This window comes from Lepus europaeus, chromosome 19 (assembly GCF_033115175.1).
Source record: "Lepus europaeus isolate LE1 chromosome 19, mLepTim1.pri, whole genome shotgun sequence".
Lineage (NCBI taxonomy): Eukaryota > Metazoa > Chordata > Mammalia > Lagomorpha > Leporidae > Lepus > Lepus europaeus.
In genome coordinates, this window is record NC_084845.1 from 17,496,107 (window position 1) to 17,519,148 (window position 23,042).

Sequence of the window (23,042 nt, forward strand, 5' to 3'; positions counted from 1 at the left end):
AAAGGGTTTCTTTTGTTTTTTTGTTTTTGTTTTTTTAAGGCAGAGTTACAGAGAGAGAGGGAAAGAGATCTCCCATCTGTTGGTTCAATTCCCAAATGACTACAACAGCCAGGGCTGGGCTTGTCTGAAGCGAGGAGCCAGGAGCTTCTTCTGGCTCTCCCACATGGGTACAGGGCCCAGGCCTGCTCTCCCAGGCAAATCAACAGAGAGCTGGGTGGGAAGTGGAGCAGCCAGACAGGAATTGCACCCATATGGGATGCTGGCCCTGCAGGCAGCAGCTTGAACCACTATGCCAGGGCGCTGGCCCCCAAACTTATATTTTTAATGACCGGAAAGAGAAGTGTCAACATATGAGAGGGAGATGGGGTATGGGATCAAGAATTATTTTCAGGGCCGGCACCGTGGTGCAGGTTAATTCTCCACCTATGGCACTGGCATCCCATATGGGCACGATTCTACTTGGCTGCTCCTCTTCCAATCCAGTTCTCTGCTATGGCCTGGAAAAGCAGTAGAAGATGGCCCAAGTCCTTGAACCCCTGCACCTGCATGGGAGACCAGGAAGAAGCTCCTGGCTCCTGGCTTCAGATTGGTGCAGCTCCAGCCGTTGCAGCCATCTGGGGAGTGAACCAATGGAAGGAAGACCTCTCTTTCTGTCTCTATCTCTCTTTGTCTATAACTATACCTTTCAAAAAAAAAAAGAATTATTTTCCCCCCAGTTTCTTCATTCATTTATGGGGTTTCCAAGTTATTGACAAAACGCTCCAATTAGGGGAAAGGCAGCTTTTCAAAGATCAAGACAGGTGTATGGGCCTGGGGTGAGGTGGCAGGAAGAGACTGGAGGTGGGATCACTGGGAAAGAAGAGACAGAGGCAAGGAGACATATTGGCCAACACGCTATAACAAGAGAGAGCAACTGTGTCGGGCAATGGCTCAACCGTCATGCATAGTGCATGACGAGGGCAGATGGTGGGTGGGGAGAGCCATGGCTAGGACCAGGAGGAGCCCATGGAAGGGGAAGAAAATAGGAAAAAAGAACCAGGGGGAGAGATGGGGATCCTGGGAGGGGGCAGTCAACAGGGTAGCCAAGGCTGGGAGCCGAGGGCACAGCCTTGGGGGTCCAGGTGTGAGACAGGCAGAGGCAGAGGGCAGGAGCAGGGGGCTCAGGGAGTGAGTTTCGAGTGTGCCCAGCAGTGAGGGTGGGGTACTGCGATGTGTTTCCTAGGACGGGGAGAAGGATGGCTGTGGCAGCAGAGGTGGAAGTGAGCACGTCCTGGGCGGGTGCTGCCATCCGGGTATCATTTGGCTCTGGATCTCACGCAGAACTTTAGTAAGTTCCTGGAACTGAGAGGCAGGGAACTCCACTGACTGTGAGGCTAGGAGGTGGGCCTAGCGGGAGGTCCTGAGGTCACCAGGGCGTGCTGTTGGGGTTCATTCTCAGGAGAGAGCTGCCATGAAGGTGTGTGCAGGGACAGCCGCCCACTCTGCTTCCCGCCCTGCCCTGCCCTGTGATCCTCCCCACATGTGTTCCACCACTGCTACTACCACCCCAGCCAGAGGCCAGACTGATGCGGCTGCCTGCCTATGGACTTGAACCTCCAAAACTGCGCTAAGTTAACCTTTTCTCTTTATCAAGTTAGCTGCCCCTGGGATTTCACTGTCGTCATGACAATCTAACTGATGCAGGCAAGGGACCAGGGCACAAGGCTGCTGTGAGGACCAAGCACATCTCTGGGGACAGTCCCTCACCTTGGGACACCAACTCAAGTGGAAACAGGCAGATGTCTCCTTTCAGAGACAAGAGACCTTCAGCCAAAACAGACGGAAACCCCGCAAGTCCTTCCCCCCAGCTCAGAGTGAGAAGAGCAAGGGAAGCGCCTGGAGACAGCAAAGCAAAATGCACACTTGAGGAGTCAGCAGCCCCATCCCCTGGATGACAACCATGTTGAAGACTTCCTTACTTACCCTCAGGGCTTCTCCACCAGCCCAGAAGGTTCAGAAAGGACTTAGGGTTCCTAAGTGTTAAGAGGGGGGACTCCAGGGCTCTGGGATCGGGGGAGGAGAGGTCTGTTGGGGCCTGGTGTGGGCCAGGCAGGCCCTGGGGCAGCTCTAACACACAGCTGGGGCCCCGAGGCAGGGGGAGGCTCAAAGAGGCCCAGGGGTCAAGTAACCAGAAAAAGTCACGTAACTGGTGGGACCTACATGTACAGTCCGTCCCCACAACCCCACTGCCTGGCTGGCCAGGCCTTGGCACCCACTGATGACACAGATGTTCCTCTGAGGTCATCTGCAGGGTGAGCGGCTGTCCTCCACCCAGTGACTCGATCCAGAATCTGGGGAACCGGCCTTAAATTCACTCCACTCTGTCTTCATCCTGCCCTACAAGCCAGACAAGACACCAAAACTCAGAACTGACTGCTCTCCCCCAGGGAGGTGTCCTGGTCCCTGATGGCCACTGCCACCTCCCAACCCTGCCCACTCCTCCTAGGGTCTGCTGGTCACACTCACAGGGCTCCAGCAGGGCTCCGGATGGCCACCTCTCTGCAATTGACCGGAACATCACTATACCATCCCTTGTGCCCCTGCTTCCTGCATCTTGGGGTGCTGATCTGCCCTTGAGCACGCCTCTTTCAAAGCTACCTTCAGTTGTCTGTGACCTCCCCCACCCCCTCCCCAGGCCTGGCCATAGCATCCTTGTGGGTGCAACTGAGTTTCTCAGATGAGAAGGAGGCCTCAAATGATGACATAACTCAGAGGTCCCAGGTAGGCCCTCAAAGCCACTGGGGTTCCCCCAACTGGCTCTCAGTCCCATCACCTCCATCCCTGGTTCCCACTGTGTCCAGATCCACAGGCAGCTGCACTAATTCATCTCTGCTCTGACCCTGGGGTGGGCTCCTCCTCCTCACGCTGTGCTCGGAAGCCCCTTACAAACTCCTGGGATCTGTGGGCGTCAGGGAACTCAGTCCAGGGGAGGTCTGCATGAGCAGTGCCTACGTTTCGTTCTGGGAGGGCCTGTAGGAGCCACCTACCCACAGCTTCACAGTGCAGTCATAGGAGCCACTGAGGAGCTTCGTGTCATCCACACAGAAGTGGCACGAACTCACGACGTGGTCGTGCCCACTCAGGATTTTAAACGGGATCTGAAAAAAAGGACCGATCAAAAGAGTTCAACAAGGTTGCAGGGGACAAGGTCAATATATTAAAAAGGAAAAAAAGCCTGCATTTCTAAATACTTGCAGTTAACAACCTAAATAGAAAATTAAGAAAAAAATCCATTTACAAAAGCATCAAAAACATATGGGGGGGGGCAGTGCTGTGGCACAGTGGGTAAAGCTGCCGCCTGCAGTGCCAGCATCCCATACGGGTGCTGGTTCAAGACCCAGCTGCTCCACTTCTGATCCAGCTCTCTGCTATGGCTTGGGAAAGCAGTAGAAGATGGCTCAAGTGCTTGGGCCCCTGCACCCGCACGGGAGACCCAGAAGAAGCTCCTGACTCCTGGTTCCTGGCTTCAGATCAGCTCAGCACCAGCTGTGTGGCCATTTGGGGGAGTGAACCAGTGGATGGAAGCTCTCTCTGCTTCTGCCTCTGCCTTTCAAATAAATAAATACATCTTAAAAACAAAACAATACCAATTCAATTTTGAAAAAAAAAAAGGCATGTAGGAATAACCTGAACAATGAAAGCATAAAACTTATACTCTGAATATTACAAAACATTGTTGAAATTAAACAAGACCTAATCAAACGAAAGTGATCCCTATTCCTAGATGGGCTGACTTAATGTTAAAATGACAACATTCTATAAAATGCTCCATGGACTCAACACCATCATATCAAGTTCCAAGCTGACATCTTTGTAGAAATTGAGAAGCTGATGCTAAAATTCATATGTAAAGTTACACACGGTGGGGGGAGAGGGGTGTCTTCCATCTGCTGGTTCACTCCCTAGATGGCCGAAATGGCTGGAGCTGCACCAATCTGAAGCCAGGAGCCAGGAGCTTCTTCTGGGTCTCCCATGCAGGTACAGGGGCCCAAGGACTTGGGCCATCTTCTACTGCTTTCCCAGGCCATAGCAGAGAGCTGGATCAGAAGTGGAGCAGCCGGGACTTGAACCAGTGCCCATATGGGATGCTAGCACTGCAGGAGGTAGCTTCACCCGCTGCGCCACAGCGCCGTCCCCGCTAGTAGAGGTTTAAATCAGTATTCCTTCCTTTCATCTCTTTGCAGAGCAGATAGAAATATTTTCCTTCCCCTTCTGTTTCTCATCCACCATGCATTCCTACGAAGTCCTATGTTTGCAGTCTTAAATATGGCCCAACAAAGCACTACTACACACAGTGTATCCAATAAATTTTTTTTAAACTCTGAAAGAACAAAATATATCCTAACCATTCCTTCTTGCGTTTGTTGCCCACTCGTTAAGCTGGAGTTGAACTGGCTAGTCTCTGCAGGGAGATGTGGATGAACTTGCAATGTGTTAACAGCTAATCAGAAGCATTTCAGAGAAGTAGACCTTACTAGCACAACCAAGCTCTGATGTCACCATGGTGCTGGGTGTACCTGCTGCTCCCAGGTGTCAACAAAGCCCAGGACAGCAGGGGATGCTGGTCCAGGGCTGGGAGGTGGTTTCTGGGAGCAGCCAACACTCTCATTTGGGGCCTGCCAAGTGGCTGTGTTGACTGTTGGTCTGACAAACTGCTGCATGCCTACAGGCCCCTGGTAACTCAGCAGCAGCTCCCACACCTCCTGCAGATATCCACAGGGGGCAAGCTGTGGCATCCAAAAGGGGCAACAATTACGTGCACCTTGAGTCACATGTGAAGAAAAAAGAATGAGATTATAGCCTTCATGCTACCTCCAACTGGGTAATGTTCCCACCTTAAGCATCTATATTATCAATATAGTATTTGGCCATACTTTCATTACTTACATGGAAGGTATCAAGGAAAAGAAACAATTAATGAAGTAGCAAGCTTTGGTGGGGGGGGAGGGGCGGCAGGTAATCACATATTAATATAACTAAAAGGTGACAAAATCCACATAAACTTATAATGAACATCATAATCCAGTCTTCCATGAACTTTTAAAAAAGATGTTTTATTTATTTGGAAGGCAGAGTGACAGAAAGAGAAAGGAGAGACAGAGTGAGAAAGAGATCATGCTTCCCTTGGTTTACTCACAAAATGACCATAACGGCTGGGCCAGGGCAAAGCCAGGAGCCAGGAACCCCATTCGGGTTTCCCACGTGGGTGGCAGGGGCCCAAGTACATGAGCTGCCCTCTGCTGCTTTCCCAGGTGCATTCGCTGGGAACTGGATGGGAAGTGGAGCAGCTGGTACAGGAACCTACACTCCAATATGGGATGCCAGTATTGCAAGAGACAGCTTAACCTGCTGAAGTACAAGAAGTACAAGACTCTTTGAAGAAAATATAGGCATAAATCTTCATGACCTTGCATTAGGCACAGTTTCTTAGATATGGCATTGAAAGCACAAGAAAAACAAATCAAAAACAACACCGAATGCTATAAAAATTAAAAACATTTGTGTTTCAAAGGACAACACCAAGAAAGTAAGAAACAAAAACTTTTTGATAGTGGGCATTCAGCCTAGTGGTTCAGCCATCACTTGGGATGTCTGTGTCCCATATTGGAGTGACTGAGCCAAGTGCCGGCTCAGCTCTCAATTCCAGTTCCTCACTGATACAGACCCTGAGAGACAATGGTGCTGGCTCAAGTGGTTGGGCTCCTGCATGTGCCTGGCTTCAGTTCCCACTGGCTTAGGCCTGGACTATCCCAGGCATTTGAGGGAATAAGCCAATGGATGGGAACTCTCTCTCTCTCTCTCTCTTTCAAGTAAATAAAATATTAAAAAAATTTTTTTAATAAAAAATCTTGAAAATCTTATATCTAAGAAGAGGGCTTATATCTTGAATACATAAAGAACTCTTACAACTCAATGATGGAAAGACAAACCAATTTAAATATGGACAAAGACTCCAAATACACATTTCTCCAAAGAATATATGCAAATGATTGCTAGCACATGTAAATATTCTCAACATCATTAGTCAACTGGGAAATGCAAACCAGTGTGGTATCCCATCATATCCAAAAGGATGGCTGCAATCAAAGTCACATAAAAATATGGATGTAGAGGGGTAGGCATTGTGGCACAGTGGGTTGAGTCGCCACAGCAGTGCCGGCACCCTGTGTGAGTGCTGGTTCAGGTCCCAGCTCTTCTGCTTCCGACCCAGCTCCCTGTTAATGTGCCTGGGAAAGCAGTGGAGGGTGCCCCAAGTGCATGGGCCCCTGCACCCACTTGGGAGGCCCAGATGAAGCTCCTGGCTTTGACTCGGCTCAGTCAGGGCCACTGTGGCAATTTGGGGAATAAACCAATGGACAGAAGACCTCTGCCTCTCTCTCTCTCTCTCTGTCTGTCTCTCTCTCTCTCTCTCTGTAACTCTGCCTTTGAAATAAAATAAATTTTTGAAAAAAAAAATAAGGATGTAAAAACACTGGAGCCCTTATACACTGCTGGTAGAAATGTCAAATTTTTCTGCTACTTTGGAAAATAGCTTGATAATTCCTCAAAAAGTTAAACAAAGGGGCTCACATTAAGACACAGTGGGTTAAGCTTGTGACACTACAGCCCATATTGGAGTACCAGCTCTGCTTCCAATCCAGCTCCTTGCTAATCACCTGAGAAAGCACTGAAAGATGGCCCAAGTACCTGGGTGGCCCCTGCCACCCACATGGTGTTCTTGGCTCCTGACTTCATCCTAGCCAGATGTTTCTATTGTGGCTATTTGAGGAAGGACCAGCAGAGGAAAAATATTTCTTTCTTTCTCTCTCTCTCTCTCAATGTTGTTCTGGCTTTCAAATAAATCTTTAGAAAATAAAAAAGTTAAACACATGCATTTACATATGACCCAGCAATTTCACTGTTAGGTGAATACCCCAGAGAAATGAAAATATCCAAACTTGCATCTCTACATGTAGAACATTCACAGCAGGGCTGCAGCTGTGGCACAGTAGATCAAGCTTCTGCCTGCGGTGCCAGCATCCCATATGGGCACTGGTTTGATTCCTGGCTGCTCCACTTCCAATTCAGCTCTCTGCTAATGGCCTAGGAAAGCACTGGAAGATGGCCCAAGTGCTTGGGCCCCTGCACCCATGTGGGAGATCCAGAAGAAGCTCCTGACTTCTGGCTCCTGGCTTCAGATTGGCCCAGCTATGGCCATTGACAAGAAGGACTGAAGTCTTCCTACATGCCTACATGTCTCAACAAGATGAACCTTGGAAAACAGGATGCTAAGAGGAAGAGGCAGCCAACAAAGACCACGGCCCCTTGATGTCCTGCTGTCCTGGCCCGGGGTGGGCAAATCTGTAGAGACAGGAAGTAGACTGGGGATTGGGAGGGTAGGCAATGGGGTATGGATTTCCTTTCTGGGGTGATGGAAATGTTCTCAGGTTGGTTGTGGCCATGGTTGCAAACCGTGGGAATACACTCAACAGCATCCAATGGCATACCCCACATAGCTGAATTATATGGTGTGTGCATTATTATAATTCAATAAACCTGGAAGAATAAAACTAGACGAACAAGCCACATATTCCACTCCCCTACTGTCCTCCCCGCAGGCAGTGGCAGGAAATGTGGAGGTGCTGGGTGGCAGCCTGTGAGGGGACGAGGGGAAGGTGGGACATGGAGACCGGGGGTCGGGCTTCGCCAGCGGGGTCGGGGGAAGGGGGGACGTGGTTAACGCCAGCTGAGGCTCGCAGGACGCTGGGTGCTGTCTGTGCGGGTTACCAGTGACCTCCAGGGGGCGCAGGGACTCGGGCTGGGGAGAGCAAGGACCTGCGGATCTGCGGCAGCCACTTCTAAGACTTTTTGCCTACTGAGTGTACGGCAGATAGGGGTAGCAGACCCAGGGTTTGGCTGGGGGGGATCCTGGCAAGCCGGGTGAGTCCCCTGCAGGTGCCTCACTGGCCCGAACTCCCTCCCCATGCGTGCACTGCCCTCTCACGCCGAGGGCGATCCTGACCTTGGAGAGGGGCTCCTGGTCACCCCAGACCTCCTCCTGCATGTAGTACATATCCGACTGCGGCGGCGACGGCAGCGAACTCTTGCCCAAGGCCAGTGGGTCGAGGGTCGCCAGGAGCCGATCCTGGCGCGCCTCTGGTGTGGACATCTTGAAGCCGCCGAAAGTTCGCACCAGGGTCACCAGAGGCATCCTGCGGTGCGTGCTGTCAGGGCCCAAGGGCTTCTTCCAGTCCTCACCCATGGTTTCCCGGCAGCCCGGCCGCCGGAGGCCGCCCACCCGCAGACCAGGCCGTCCACCCACAGACCTAGCTGGGAACGGCGGCGCCACGCGCCACGCCCACAGCCACAGCCGGCCCTTTGAGACCACGTGCTGCCCAGGGCCTGGCGGCCTCCACCTGGCAGTAGTGCACATAAGGTGGCTCAGAGCAGGAACCCAGGGCTGCAGGCCGTGTGACCCAGGGCCCTTCTGGCCGCAGACACACAACAAGAGTGACACCTTCCACGAGGGGCTAAAGGCCCCGGCTGTGTGCTGCTCCCCTGCTCCCTGGCGGCCACCAGCATGGCAGAGGGAGGAGCCTCACGGCCAAGGCCAACCGCAGCAGGTGTGCCTCCCTCCCACGCAGTCCCTCGGTGAGTCTCACTGCCCTCCCGGGGACGCAGGTTTCCTCAGAACAAAACCAGAGAGAACAGCCTTCACTTCTGAATACTTTTGAAAGTTCCAGGAAATTTTTTCAAAAACCAAGAAGAAAATAGAAAACTTCCACTTTAATTAAACTGTTCAGGCTGAGTCTTTTCCTCTGACACTAACCGAAGTTAAAAATAGAAATCAATTTCTACAACCTCTCAGGGCAGCCTTTGAAATGTCAGGGTTTTAAAAATTATTTTACAGCAGGAATTTACATAGAAATACAATCTGTACAACGCATTAACTGAACAGCCAGCAAGCTTCCAGCAGGCAGATCTGACGCTGGGCCCGGCCAGGGCAGGTCAGAATTCATTCACTGCCTCCTTAGGGGAAGACATTTCAGCCTGGAAAAGAAAACAGAAAGGGAGGGGAAGGAACGTGAGACGGGACCTGGAAAACCAAAGCCCTCCATGAGTGCTGAGTACACCAGACACCACCTCACAGCACCTGTAGAACACGGGCGTGACCACCTAGGATGAAGCACTGCTTAATCTGTGGTGTTTTAAAGTTGTGTTTAATTATCTGAAGACAGAGTGACAGAGAGAGAGTCTCCCATTCATCCCCCAATTCCTGCAGTATCTGGAGCTGGGCCAGGCTGAAGCCAGGTGGCAGGAACTCTGTCTGGGGGAACCAGGTACTTGAGCCATCATCCCCTGCTACCCAGGAAGCTGGGTCAGAAGCAGAGGCAGGACTCAATCCCAGACGCTCCAATGTGGGATTCGGGCACCCCCAGTGGCCGTCTACCTCACTGCACCACGACGCCTGCCTTTAATGCTCCGTTACCTCCTAAGTACACACACAATCTTGCTCATCCACGTCGAGTATTAGGGGCAATTTATAAAGGCAAAATTCTAATTCCAATTTCACTCACTCACTTCAACCATTGTAAGAGGGTGATTCAGAAAGTTCGTGGAAAATGGAATTAAAAGTTTACTCAGGTGCAGAATTTTTGAAGCTGGTTAAGCTGCTGCTTGAGATGCCCACAGCCCATGTTCCATTTCGCGTCCCAGCTACTCTGCATTGAGAACCAGCTTCCTGCTAATGTTCCAGGGAGGCAGCAGATGATGGCCCAAGTACACGGGTTCCTGCAACCCACGGGAGACCCAGATGGAGTTCCAGATTGCTGGTTTTAGCCTGACCTATCCTCACCTAGCCCTGGCTGTGGCAGGCATTTGGGAAGTGAATCAGTGGATGAAAGATGTCTCCATCTCCCTCTCTCTGTCACTCTCTGCCTTTCAAATAAGGTCAATAAATCCACCACTCTCATCAGATGCCAGATCAATGGGCACTACCAATCTTGGACTTGAACTTCTAAAACTGTAGGCTGTAAAAAAAAAAAAAACCTTCCTAGTTAGCTTTCCTTAGAAATCACAGTTACAGTGACAAAAAGCTAACTAAACCAATATCATAGTTACAGTGACAAAAGGCTGACTAAACCAAGGGACACAGCCACTCTGAATAGCCATTTGGCAGTGTTTATGCATTAAATATGCTCACACCCTAAAAATTTATGGTACATAAAGTTACATCATTTACATTAATAATGTACACAAAAATATGTGTATATGTATAGATGTGTGTGTACTCATATGGTTGCATGGATGTGTGATTGCAGAAAAACAGCCTGGAGGGCTACATATGAGACCGATGGCAGAGGCCACTGTGCAGAAAGGAGAGGTGTGGATTGGCCAAGGGCTACTTGAAGCTCTGTGAGGTCTGGATTTTCATAATGGTGAGATATTCACGTACTGTTATGCAATTAAGTATTAATTTTTTTAAAAACCTGTCAATCCACAAGTTTCCCATTTCTGAATTTGCCTCTAAGCAAATATATCAAGTTGAATACTGGGAATCCCACCCTCCCCGGGGCCTACCGTCTCAGCAGCTCCTGGGGTGACAGGTCAGGGGCTCCTTCGTCGTCACTCGAGCTGTCACTGCTGTCAGTACTCTCAGAACTACTATTTTTCTCTGATTTTTTACTCTTTTGCTTGCCTTTGTGTTTGTGTTTTCTGTGTTTCTTTTTCTGTAGGAAGAAAAAAAAAGGTGGCAGCAGTAGGATTAACAAATAGGTGCTTTCCTCCCTAATGCAGTACAGTAAATGGCTGAGCAAGGCACCCGGTTGCTGCAGTCATTCAAACACCAATCACGAAGCCTCACGCAGAGTGAGTGTCAGCAGCCCCTCCTCCCCACCCCCAAGAGGAAACTGGCAGAAAGTCCAGGACCAGCACACACGCCGGTGAGAATGAGTGGGACTTGTTTTCGAACCTGTCAGCGCTCAGTTTTTTCCTTTCACTACACTCAGGAATCCTTTCTTCCGGCAGCTGACAATGGAGCTGCTCCTAATCTCTCCACCAGAGCCCAGATCAACAACAACATTAACCTCATTCCATGCCTGCCCCTGGTCCAGAAGACATGGGTGATGAGATAAGAGATGTCAAAAAGAACACACTGTGTATCTATTCAAGTCTACTTCACTTCAAATGGCAAGCTATGCATTCAGTGAGATGTCAACTTGCAATAAAGACAAAGTACTTCAGAAATGTTCAAAATAATCCCTTCATCTACTGTGGAGTGAATAAGCCTGTCTTATTATGTTTTAAATTTTCTATTTACTTAGTTTATCTATTTGAAAGGTAGAGAGAAAAAGAAAAAGATACAGAGATAATTCCTATCTGCTGGTTCACTCCCCAAACACCTGCAACAGCCAGGACTGGGCCTGGCTAAAGCCAGGAGTGTGGAACTCAATCCAGGTCTCCTATGTGGGTGGCAGGGACCTAACTACTCATGCCATCATCTGCTGTCCTGTCTAGGATATGCATTAGTGAGAAGCCAGAACACAGCAGAGATGGGACTCAAACCCAGGTACTCCAATATGGGATGTAGGTGCCCCAAGTATGCCTTAACCACTACGCCAAATATGCACCCTTATTGGATTACTTTTTCATATTACTCCTTTATTAGAAACTGTAAACGAGAAATTATTTCAACACCCGAAGACCAGACCAAAACAGAAGATTCTAAAGGCTCAAGATTTTGAGATGCTTTGGAAAGTTTTCTGTGAAGCACATCCTTCCTGTGGCACGGCAACATCTTTCTTCTTTGAAAATGTTACTGGACAAACCTCATTTCCACCACCACCTATATAAACTATCTGTGTATAATTCACTGCCTGTTGTAACTGTTTATCTATAAATTCTATTAATACTACATTTTTCAAAGGTTCTTTGGGCACCTATTGCAAGAATGAGTATGGGCCGGTGCCGCGGCTCACTAGGCTAATCCTCCGCCTGCGGCACCGGTACTCCAGGTTCTAGTCCCGGTTGGGGCGCTGGTTCTGTTCTGGTTGCTCCTCTTCCAGTCCAGCTCTCTGCTGTGGCCCAGGAAGGCAGTGGAGGATGGCACAAGTGCTTGAGCCCTGCACCCCCATGGGAGACCAGGAGAAGCACCTGGCTCCTGGCTTCAGATCGGTGTAGCGCTGGCAGTAGCGGCCATTTGGGGGGTGAACCAACAGAAGGAAGACCTTTCTCTCTGTCTCTCTCTCTCACTAACTCTGCCTGTCAAAAAAAAGAATGAGTATGGTAATTTTCCACAGTGAGATGACCATTGTTATCAAAAGCTGCTGGATTTGTAAACATTTTATCAAACACATCGTGAAAACTGGCAGATTCTAAAACCCAATCTATGAAGATTGAATTTGAATCTGAAATAATGATGCAGCCAAATCTATCCTTATTCTTTCTTATAAAGGTGAAAAGCTCCACCATCCCTGGAGTGAAAGGTATTGATGTAACTGCTTTTTCATTTCATTTTCTCCTATACCTTCATCTCCCAAATATTTAAAAACTCTGCCCATAAATTCTGTCTAAAATCCTTTTCTGATAAGAATCTTGTAGTTCAACAGGAAGCTTTCTGTACGGAGCACACTGTTCAATCCAGGTGTCACTGTTGTCATCTATGATTGTATTGTCAAAAATCAAAAACCAGTAACATTTTCATGGTTCCAGGAACAGATTGGATTGTCCCAAATTAGCATTTCCAAGACAATTAACCTTACTTCCGCCTAGAACTTAGGTTAAACAGCCATGACAATCTTCAGCTTTAAACACCACCCAGTTGTTTTTAAACATTAAGCCAATTCTATATGTAGAGAACAAAATCTTCTGCTGTGGAGCCAAGGAAAGGAAGTTTCTGAACTCCAGCTCTACTACGGCAGCACACCGGGAGAAATCCAGGAAGAATGGCAGCAGCAGATCGCACCGCACCAGCCTGGGCTTGGTGCTGGCAGCCGCCTGCCCTCCGTGCGGCTTCTGCGGCTTTGGTGCTCCTGGGCGCCCCAGTGGATTCCTTAATACTCCACTATTTCTCTAAAATACTTCCATGCCCCTTTTCTTACTTTTTAATGTCCACAAGTTTTTTTTTTTTTTTTAAGTACAGTTGAACAAATTAAAATATTCAGTTCAGCCTCCATCTACAGCAGGAAGATCTCAAATAAACAATATACCACTATCCCTCAAGGAACTGGCAAAACAAGAACAAATCAAATCCAAAATTCATAGGACAAGAGAAATAATAAAACTCAGAGCAGAAATAAATAAAATAGAGACTAAAAAACAATGAAATGAAGAGCTGGTTTCTTTGAAAAGATAAACAAAATTGATAAACTCTTAGCTAGACTAATAAAAAAAGAGAGAAAATTCAAACACATAAAATCAGAGACAAAAAATTGGAGCTGGCGTTGTGGCATAATGGGTTAAGCTGCAGCCTGCAGCACTGGCATCCAATATGGACACTGGTTCGAGTCCCAGCTGCCCTACTGCAGATCCAGCTCCCTGCTAATGCACCTAGGAAAGCAGCCAAAGATGGCCCAAGTCCTTGGACCTCTACACCCACGTGGGAGACCTGGAAGAAGCTCCTGCTATTATGGCCGCTTGGGGAGTGAACCAGTGGATGGAAGATCTTTTTCTATCTTTCCCTCTTTCTCTAACTCTGCCTTTTAAATGAATAAAATAAATCTTAAAGAGAGAGAGATGGAAATTTTTTAATGGAGACATTATGACTAATTCCATAGAAATATAGATTGTTAGAAACTACTGTGAACAAGTACATGACAACAAACTGAAGAACAGAAATAGACAAATTCCCAGCACATAAACCTACAACATTGAATCATTAGTAAATAAGACACCTAAATACACTAATAACAAGTAGCAAGATTCAGTCTGTAATTTAAAAAAAGTCTGCCATCAAAGAAAAGCCCAGATGGCTTCACTACTGAATTCTACCCAACATTTAAAGGAGAATTAATGTTGATTCTTCTTGAACTATTTATTTTCTTTTAAAATTTGTATTTATTTGAAAGGTAGAGTGAGAGAGGGAGAGACAGAGACAGATTTTCCATCCACCCACTAGTTCACTCCCCAAATGCTTGCAACAGCTGGGGACAGGCCAGGCCAAAGCTAGGGGCCAGGAACTCCATCCAAGCGGGAACCCAAGTACTTAGGCCATCATCTACTGCCTCCCGGGTGCATTACTTGCAGGAAACTAGATTAGAGGCACAGAATAGCCAGGGTATGGGATACGGGCATCCCAAGAAGTGACTTAACCTTCTGTACAACATCTGCCCCCTTAAACTATTTCAAAAAATACAGGAGGAAGGAATTCTTCCAAAGTCATTCTATGAGGCCACAATTATCTTGACACCAAGACCAAAGGCACAACAAAAAAGAAAACTACAGACCAGTTTCCTTGATGAACAAAATACTAGCAAACTGAATTCAGCAACATATTACAAAGACTATTGACTATGATTAAGTGGGATTCACCACAGGGATGCAAGGATGGTTCAACATATCAAACTGATAAACATGATACAACACGGCAACAGAAAGAAGGACACAAGTGACATGATCAGGCACTCAATAAAATTCAAAATACCATCAGGACAAAAAACTCAGACCAAATTAGGTATAAAAGGAACATATCTCAACATAATAAAGGCCATATATAACAAGCCAACAGCTAACATTACAATGGATGGAGAAAAACCAAAGGTTTTCTAAGATATGAAACAGGACAAGGATCTCTATTTTTGTCATATGTATTCAACATAGTACTTCAGGGTCCTAGCCAGAGCAATTAGGCAAAAGAAAGAAAGAGCATCCAAATCAAGAACAGGGGAATCAAACTGTCACTGTTCACAGGTGACAAGATCTTCTATACTGGAAACCCTGAAGACCACACCAAAAAGCTGTTAGGACTAATAAATTCAGCAAAATTATAGGATACAACGTCCACATACAAAAATCAATAGTGTTGTTATAAACCATCTTTTTCAGTCATCTGAAAAAGAACTCAAGAAAACAATCCCATTTCCAATATCTACAAAAAAAAAAAAAAAAAAAAAAAAAAAAAAAAAAAAAAACGCCAAAACAACAAACCTAGGAATAAATTTTACCAAAGAGGTAATGAAAGAAAATTGATGAAAGACATGTTATAAGACACAAAGAAGTAGAAAGACATCCTGCGAACTGGAAGTGCATGTTCATGCACTGGAAGAATCCATTTCACTAAAATGTGTATAATACTTAAAGTGGTTTACAGATGCAAAGCAATCCCTATCAAAATCCCAATGATATTTTTCACAAAACATATGGAACCACCAAAACCCCAAATAGCCACAGCAATTTTGAGCTAAAATAACAAAGCAGGAGGCATCAAACTACCTGACTTTAAAAATTACAAAGCAACAATAATTAAAATAGCATGTAATTGACATTAAAACAGATCCATAGACCGATGGAACATACATCTTCAGCCAACTGATCTTTAACAAAAGTGCTGAGAACATACATTGGAAAAAGGAAGTCTTCAATAAACAGTGTGGGGGAAAGTGGATTTCCACATACAGAAGAATAAACTTAGACCCCTATATCTCACCACGTACAAAAATCAACTCAAAATGGATTAAAAACCTGAATATGGGGTAGGCATTATGTCACAGTGTGTTAAGTTGCTACTTGGGATTCCATAACACATTCCATAACAGAGTGCCAGTTCAAGTCCCAGCTATTCCACTTCCAATCCAACTTCCTGCCAATACACCTGGAAAGGCAGCAGATCATGGGCCAAGTACTAGGGTCCTTGATCCAGATGGATCCCAGGCTCCTGGATATGGCCCAGCCCTGGCTGTTATGGGCCTTTGGGGAATGAACCAGCAAATGGAAGATCTCTCTCTCTCTCTCTCTCTCTCTCTCTCTCACTATTTTTCAAATAATTAAATGGTATACATACATAAAAAGACCTAAATATAAGACCCAAAACTTTGAAAAAAAACTAGAAGAAAACAGGGAAAACACTTTAGGACACTGGAATGGGCAAGGGTTTTCTGGATCAGACTCCAAAAATACAGGAAATAAAAGCAAAAATAGACAAATGAGATTTCATCAAACTAAAGAGCTTTTGTACAACAACAGGTAACAATAAAGAGACAACTTAGAGAATGGGAAAAAATATTTGCAAGGTATACATCTGCAAGGAGTTAATATCCGGAATATACAAGGAAATCAAACAACTCAATAGTAAAAAGCAAATAATCCAATTTTTTAAAGGGCAGTAGACCTAAACAGACATTTCTCAAAGGCAGATATACAAATGGTAACAAGTACATGAAGAAACGCTCATCACAAATCACCAAAACTACACTGAGACACCACCTCACTCTAGTTGGATTGGCTGTTATCAAAGAGACAAAAGGTAACCCAGCACTGGTGAGGATGTGGAGAAAAGGGAACCCTGCACACTGTTGGTGGGAATGTCCATTAGTAGAGCCACTGTGGGAAACAGTATGGCGGTTCCTCAAAAAGCTAGAAATAGATCTGTATGATCCAGCAACTCCACTATTGGCTACATATTGAAGGGAACTTAAATCTGCCAGGGACATCTACACTCCCACGTTTATGGCAGCACTATTCACTGTAGCCAAGACCTGGAAACCACCTAAGTGTCCACCCACAGATGAATGGATAAAGAACATGTGGTGTATATATACAATGGCATGTTACTCAGCCATAGAGAAGCCTGAAATCTTATCATCTACAACAACCTGGGTGGAACTGGAGGTCATTATATTAACTGAAATAAGCCACGCACACATCATATGATCTCACTCACATATGGAGTCTAGAAAACAGTGATCCCACAGGAGTTACAAGTGTAACAGAGGCCAGGGAAGGAAGGGGGTAAGGAGAGATGGGTAAAAGTTGGTTAGCAGGTACTAGGTTATAATTAGATAGGAGTAGGAAGTTCTGGGGCTCTCTTGCAAAGGAGAGTGACTACAGATAATGCTAATGTACGGTATATTTCTGTACTAACAATACAACCTAGGAGATAGGATTTTAGATGTTTTCCCATAAAGAAATATTAAATGTCTGAAGAAATTTAAACCATAATTTGAAAATTAAGATATTTCTTCTGCTCTGAAAGATCAAAAAGTTTCTGGAAAATGGAGCATCTGCACGGCCTGTCACTGCTGGGGGTGCAGAGAGACTTGTGTGTCGGGCCACGAGACATCCTCTCCACCCGGCTCTAAGGGCCGCTGTGGGGCCTCACCAGATGACAGAAGCCGGGGTGACTGACACCCAGCAGTTACTCACCTTCTCCTTCTTCCGTCTGTGCTCTTTCTTGGTTTTGTGTTTTTCTTTGCTCTTTTTGTGTTTCTCTTTTTGAGGAGCCTCAGGTTTCTGACGAGCATCTGAAACAGGGCCATAATAAACACATGAATTAGAGGGGGAAAAATAGACTAACTTTTGGAAGCTGCCAGAAACTTCCATATCAGACCATGAGATCCAACCAGTATCCTGCCTTAGCCTATCTGCCAATTGACATCAAATGAAGACAGAGTCAGAAGAATGCCCACAGTCTTTTGCAGTCTGACAGCTCAGGTAAGCACGGAGCTGGACAGACTCTGACCAAGGCTCTATGGCCACCTCCATGACCTGGGGCACCTTGACAACCTCTCCGACTCGGTGTCTCCACCTGTAAAATGGGATAGTAGAAACTCCTATCTGCTGAGGGAGGGACACAGGAAGGAGACTGAGATGGGACCCTGCACACAAACCCAACGTCCAGAACCTGACGCAGGCACATCAGGTTCTTATCTGATCCTCTCCTTACAAAAATGTGTTTCATAAGAATTTGTCTCAGAAGAGGAAACACCAAAATACAAACATCAAAACAACATGATGCTTGTGATTATTAAAAACATCCAAAGATATGGCACGCGCCTAGATTCTCCACCTCCAAGTTCAGGCCAAAACGTTCTCATAGGTCATTAATATGCAGGTGCCAAGTCAACTTTTGCTACCTAAAGGAAAATATCAAGCTGTTCCAGGAGCGTGGACATTTTTCCAAACCTCCAATTTTCTAGTCCTATAGCTAGTCAGATTTTTCAAAATTTTTCAAAATCTGACTTCCTCCAATTTTTGTTTTAATGTTAGTTTTTGGAGAATCCAAAAATAACCTCTAGACCAGACTAAGTTACTATTACGAGGGTATTAAGGACATTCTGGTAAGCGGCCATAAATCACTTAGCTGATATCTATTTTAAACTGAAGAGCGGAACAACCAAAGCAAATGAGAAACACATTTACTGCAATTTTTTAAAACCTCCTACTTATTCTTCACCCCTTTTTATCATCTTCTTGAAAGCCAGGTTAATTAATCAAACCAGTGTTACATATGGACAGGCCAGGAAACAGCAAGGAGGATAATGGGATTATATACTATTTCTGTCTCTGGGCTGTGGGACAGGTATTTGCTAACGCAGCCCTCAGAGAGGTAACAAGCCAGTCTAAACATCTTAGCGCAGGGTGCCAATTTAAGAAGGCACTGGTCGGAAGCTGGTGACAGGGCTGGGGCAGGGACGTACTCCTGAGAGGACTAGCTTTATTGGCTGCATTCGCCAAGGCACAAATGTAGACGTGCAGGTGTAAACCCACTGCTGGAGTGGTCCCGGGTCAGGAGAGACACAGCTGACATGGACAGGCGGGCCCGGAAGCTCTCGACTCACTGGGGCAGAACACGGGTGGCAGGCGCGGGCCGAACTCCTCTCTTTCATCCATCTGCATCTTCTGTATCGGGAAGGGAGGTGCAGGCTCTTGGGGTGCTGGCTCAGTGGCTGAAAAACAGCAATGCCTTATTTTCATTCACTTGCCCAATAGGAATGTGTTTGAGTATTTAAAAAAAAAAAAAGATTTATTTTTTTATTTGAAAGGAAGAATGACAGAGAAAGAGAGAGAGAAATCTTCCATCTGCTGGTTCATTCCCCAGATGGCTCCAACACAGCAGGGACTGTGTCAGTCTGAAGCCAGGAGCCAGGAACTCCATCCTGGTCTTCCACATGGGTGGAGGGACCCAAGTACTTGAGCCTCCTTCTGCTGCCCTCCCAGGTGCATTAGCAGGGAGCTGGGTCAGAAGCAGAGCAGCCGAGACTCTAAGTGGCACTCTAGTGCTACAAATGTCAGCTTAACCTGCTGGGCTGCAATGCTGGCCCCTGTCTGAGTCTTAGTGTCTGTAGCCACCAGACAACGTGTGATTTCTTCACTTGGCTTAAGTGAAGCCAGGTGCTGAGGACAAGGTAGTGAACTCGGAGAATCCTGTCTCTGCCCGCAGGGACACTGGAGCTGGGATGTCAATCACATGAGGGCACCCACAGCCACGTGCACCAAGGGCTGTAACACAGGGAGGCAAGGGTGCCCCGGGCCACATGCTCTGGATCACTAACTGAGACCTCAAGGGCAAAGTGTGTTCCTGAGGAAGGGCCATCTGAGAAGAAATAAAAACGTGCAAATGAACAGGCATGGGTGTAAGATCATGTCCTGTCCCAGAAGCCTGGGGGAGACGAGCACCACGCAAAATAAATAATCAACAGAAGGAGAACTAAAAACATGAGATTACATTCCTTCCAGATCATTATTTAAACAGATTACTATGTTCACAGATGGAAGATACATAAAAATGGGAAAAAGAAAAATACACATCAGAGTGTTAACAGTGGCTATTCTTGGTAGATGGGATTAAAAGGGACTTTTTTCTACACTCCTGCACTTTTTTTTTTTTTTGACAGGCAGAGTGGACAGTGAGAGAGAGAGAGACAGAGAGAAAGGTCTTCCTTTGTTGTTGGTTCACCCTCCAATGGCCGCCACGGCCGGCGCGCTGCAGCCGGCGCACCGTGCTGATCCGAACCAGGAGCCAGGTGCTTCTCCTGGTCCCCCATGCGGGTGTAGGGCCCAAGCACTTGGGTCATCCTCCACTGCACCCCTGGCCACAGCAGAGAGCTGGCCTGGAAGAGGGGCAGCTGGGACGGAATCTGGCGCCCCAACCAGGACTAGAACCCGGAGTGCTGGTGCCACAAGGCGGAGGATTAGCCTAGTGAGCCGCAGCGCCGGCCACATTCCTGCACTTTTAAAGTTCATGTATATGTGCCACTGTAATTAAAAAAAAATACTTTTTTTTTTCCTAGAAAAAAGAAATAGGGGGCCTATCGCTGTCTGTTGTGGTCACCTCGGGAGTGGCCATCTTTCTCCCCATCCCCCATACCATAATTCTGCCTTTCCAATAAATAAACAAATCTTTTTTTTAAAGGCAGATACTTGCAATCACCTGAGGAGAAATATTTTATATTTCTAGGTAACTTTTTGGTTAAAGGTCCTCAAAGTACACCCAAGTCCACCACAGTGGGACTGGGCCAGCAGAACACTCCACGGTGGGAAACTGTGTCCACCACCAAGGATCTAAAAACTCCTCCCTGCCGCCCCACCACTGTGGACACCACACAGGCCCCTTTCCTATGCCTGGAACGCATGGTGGGAATAAACGGAACAAGCAGACAGGCCACGAACCAAATGTGAGACTCACAGTGACAGGAACGGCCCTGTGAGCCACGCCCACCTGATGGTGGGTACAGAAGGGACAGCGTGCCCTTGAGAGAGGAAAGCAGGAGGGGACCTGCACACCTCACAACCAAATGCCTTCCAATGGCCCAGCACCTCCTCATCCACAGGTTAAAAAAAAACAGCTATTTCCTTAAAGGAAAGTTATACTATTTGTACATTCTTCTCAACTAGGATAAGTAAGAAAGTCAATTTTATCAAACACCAGAGATTTATGCTAGATAGGAAAAAAAAAAAAAAAAGAACTTTGCTCCACCCCAATCAAAAACACAAAACATTCTAGATCACTGATTGCTAAGCACCCTGGGGTTACCTACCCACAACGGAGACACTGACTTACCTGGTTCCGCAGAGGACGAGGCCTCCAAGGGAGTCTCTTGGGAACTTTTGACCTCGGCCTCTCCAGTATCCTCTTCGTCATCCTCGCTGTTGCCCTGCTCTTCCTCGGAGGACGAGGACTTTTCATCCGAGGAGCTGGCAAAGATGGCCTTGAACAAGTCCATGGAGGGGCGGCTTCCTTCCCCCTCCGTCTGCGAATCCACAGCTTGGTTTGCCGTCTGCACACAGTGAAGGAAGCGTCAGGGGTGACAAAGCAGGGCTGGAAGGGCCCAGTCACATCCACAGACCCACACTCACACGCCAGCGTGCATGTGCACAGCAGTGGGTATCCGTGGCCACGCACCCCCTACCCAGACAACCATCACTCACACAGCCTTTATTCTCAAGGTGTTTCTGAGTCAAGGAGTGTGGAATGGGCCAGCTAGGCAGGAGCAGCTGATGCCTCACTGGGAGGTTTGTCATCAACCAAAATTGCAAAGGACCCAGGCAAAGGTGGTGGAGGCCAGTGCTTCAGGCCTGGCCTTTGGAAGGCCAATAAGAAGGGGAGGTGGGGGCTGGCGCTGTGGCTTAGCAGGTAAAGCTGCTGCCTACAGTGCTGGCATCCCATATGGGTGTCAGTTCGAGTCCCAGTTGCTCCACTTCTGATCCAGTTCTCTGCTATGGCCTGGGAAAGCAGTAGAGGATGGCTCAAGTCCTTGAGTCCTTGTACCTGCATGGGAGACCTGGAAGAAGCTCCTGGCTCCCGGCTTCGGATTGACCCAGCTCCAGCCACTGTGGTCATTTGGGGAGTGAACCAGCACATGGAAGACCTCTCTCTCTCTCTCTCTCTCTGCCTCTGCCTCTCTCTGTAACTCTGATTTTCAAATAAATAAATAAATCTATCTTTTAAAAAAGAAGCAGCAGCAGCAGCATGGGGAAGATGGTCTGTGGTGGGAAATGCTGAAGAGACCACAGTGGGCCTGTATGCAATGGGCACGGGGCTGGGACACCAGGACAACATGGCCAGGGAACTCCCCTTTGCCATGACACATCAGCCTCCCTAAAACAGGCCTGGGTTATGGACATTCAGACTAACCCAAGAAAAAGGCAGTAACCCTGTGAAAACTTAATTCAGTAAAGAAGCAGTAAAGGTAAGACGGAGACACGGCTGCTACCCCCTACAGCTTATTACAGGACCCCAGGAGCCACCCAGTCCTCCCTCGTTACCAAGACGGTTAGAGATGACAGGATGCTCTGCCAAAGAGGCACTGGGGCTTTGCGCCCAGGGCTGGGACTGGGCTCTGCTCTGCGGTTCTGTGGCTCTTGGCCACTCCCTGTACACGACCTCTGCTTTCTGGAGCAGAGGGACAAACACCCACATGAGAAAAACTCACTTGAGATAGTGCAATGTGAAGCTTTAAAGGACTTTCTTCACAGAAAACAAAAGAGGAAAAGTGGTCTTTTTAAATGTCAAGAGTGTGCCCAGATCTTGTTTTATAAATACAGTTCCCCACTGAAAATAACCAGGGCATCTTGGAGTAAGAAGTGCTTCAGGAGCTGGGACTGGGAGAGGAGCAGGGGAGCCCAACCCTCCTGTGTCCAGAAAGCAAAGCCACGCTCAGAGAACAAGAGGAACACATCAGAGGGACTCAGGCCAACATGAAGGGCTCCAAGGAGCCAAGCCTGGGACCATTCGAGCAATTAAAGGAGTATCAATAGGACCAGAGTCCTCACTCTGGATGAAACAGGAAACCGCGGGTCCACGGGAACATAAATGTTTATGAGGAACAGAGCACTGACACAGATGAAAGTTCCTAAACTGCAACACAAAATCCAGGGCCCATATCCCATATCAGAGTGCCCGGGTTCAAGCCCTGGCCCCAGCTCCTGTTTTCAGCTTTCTGCTGACGCACACCCTGGGAGACAGCAGTGATAACTAAGTAGTGTAGGGTCCCTGTCATCCATGTGCACAACTTAGACTGAATTCTTGATTCCCAGCTCTGGGTCTCTGGCCATTGAGGATATTTGGGGAGTGAATCAGTAGATGGGAA

At 47.3% G+C, this 23,042-nt stretch overlaps 2 protein-coding genes and 1 pseudogene across 2 annotated transcripts in view; all 3 read right to left on the bottom strand.

Moving 5' to 3' along the window:
* WDR88 (WD repeat domain 88) overlaps positions 1–8,281 on the bottom strand; it is a 32,348-nt gene extending 24,067 nt beyond the window's left edge. The window contains exons 1-2 of the mRNA XM_062176005.1: positions 8,042–8,281; positions 3,027–3,137 (exon numbers count right to left, since the gene is read on the bottom strand). Of these exons, the coding sequence (XP_062031989.1) occupies positions 3,027–3,137; positions 8,042–8,281 (351 nt within the window). The remainder of the gene's footprint in view (positions 1–3,026; positions 3,138–8,041) is intronic.
* Positions 8,282–8,767: 486 nt separating this feature from the next.
* GPATCH1 (G-patch domain containing 1) overlaps positions 8,768–23,042 on the bottom strand; it is a 51,436-nt gene continuing 37,161 nt past the window's right edge. The window contains exons 16-20 of the mRNA XM_062177072.1: positions 21,014–21,230; positions 18,792–18,899; positions 17,377–17,474; positions 10,600–10,748; positions 8,768–9,069 (exon numbers count right to left, since the gene is read on the bottom strand). Coding sequence (XP_062033056.1) covers positions 9,039–9,069; positions 10,600–10,748; positions 17,377–17,474; positions 18,792–18,899; positions 21,014–21,230 — 603 coding nt within the window. The 3' untranslated portion in view covers positions 8,768–9,038. The remainder of the gene's footprint in view (positions 9,070–10,599; positions 10,749–17,376; positions 17,475–18,791; positions 18,900–21,013; positions 21,231–23,042) is intronic.
* On the bottom strand, positions 11,672–12,721 carry LOC133748786 (pyridoxal phosphate phosphatase PHOSPHO2-like; annotated as a pseudogene).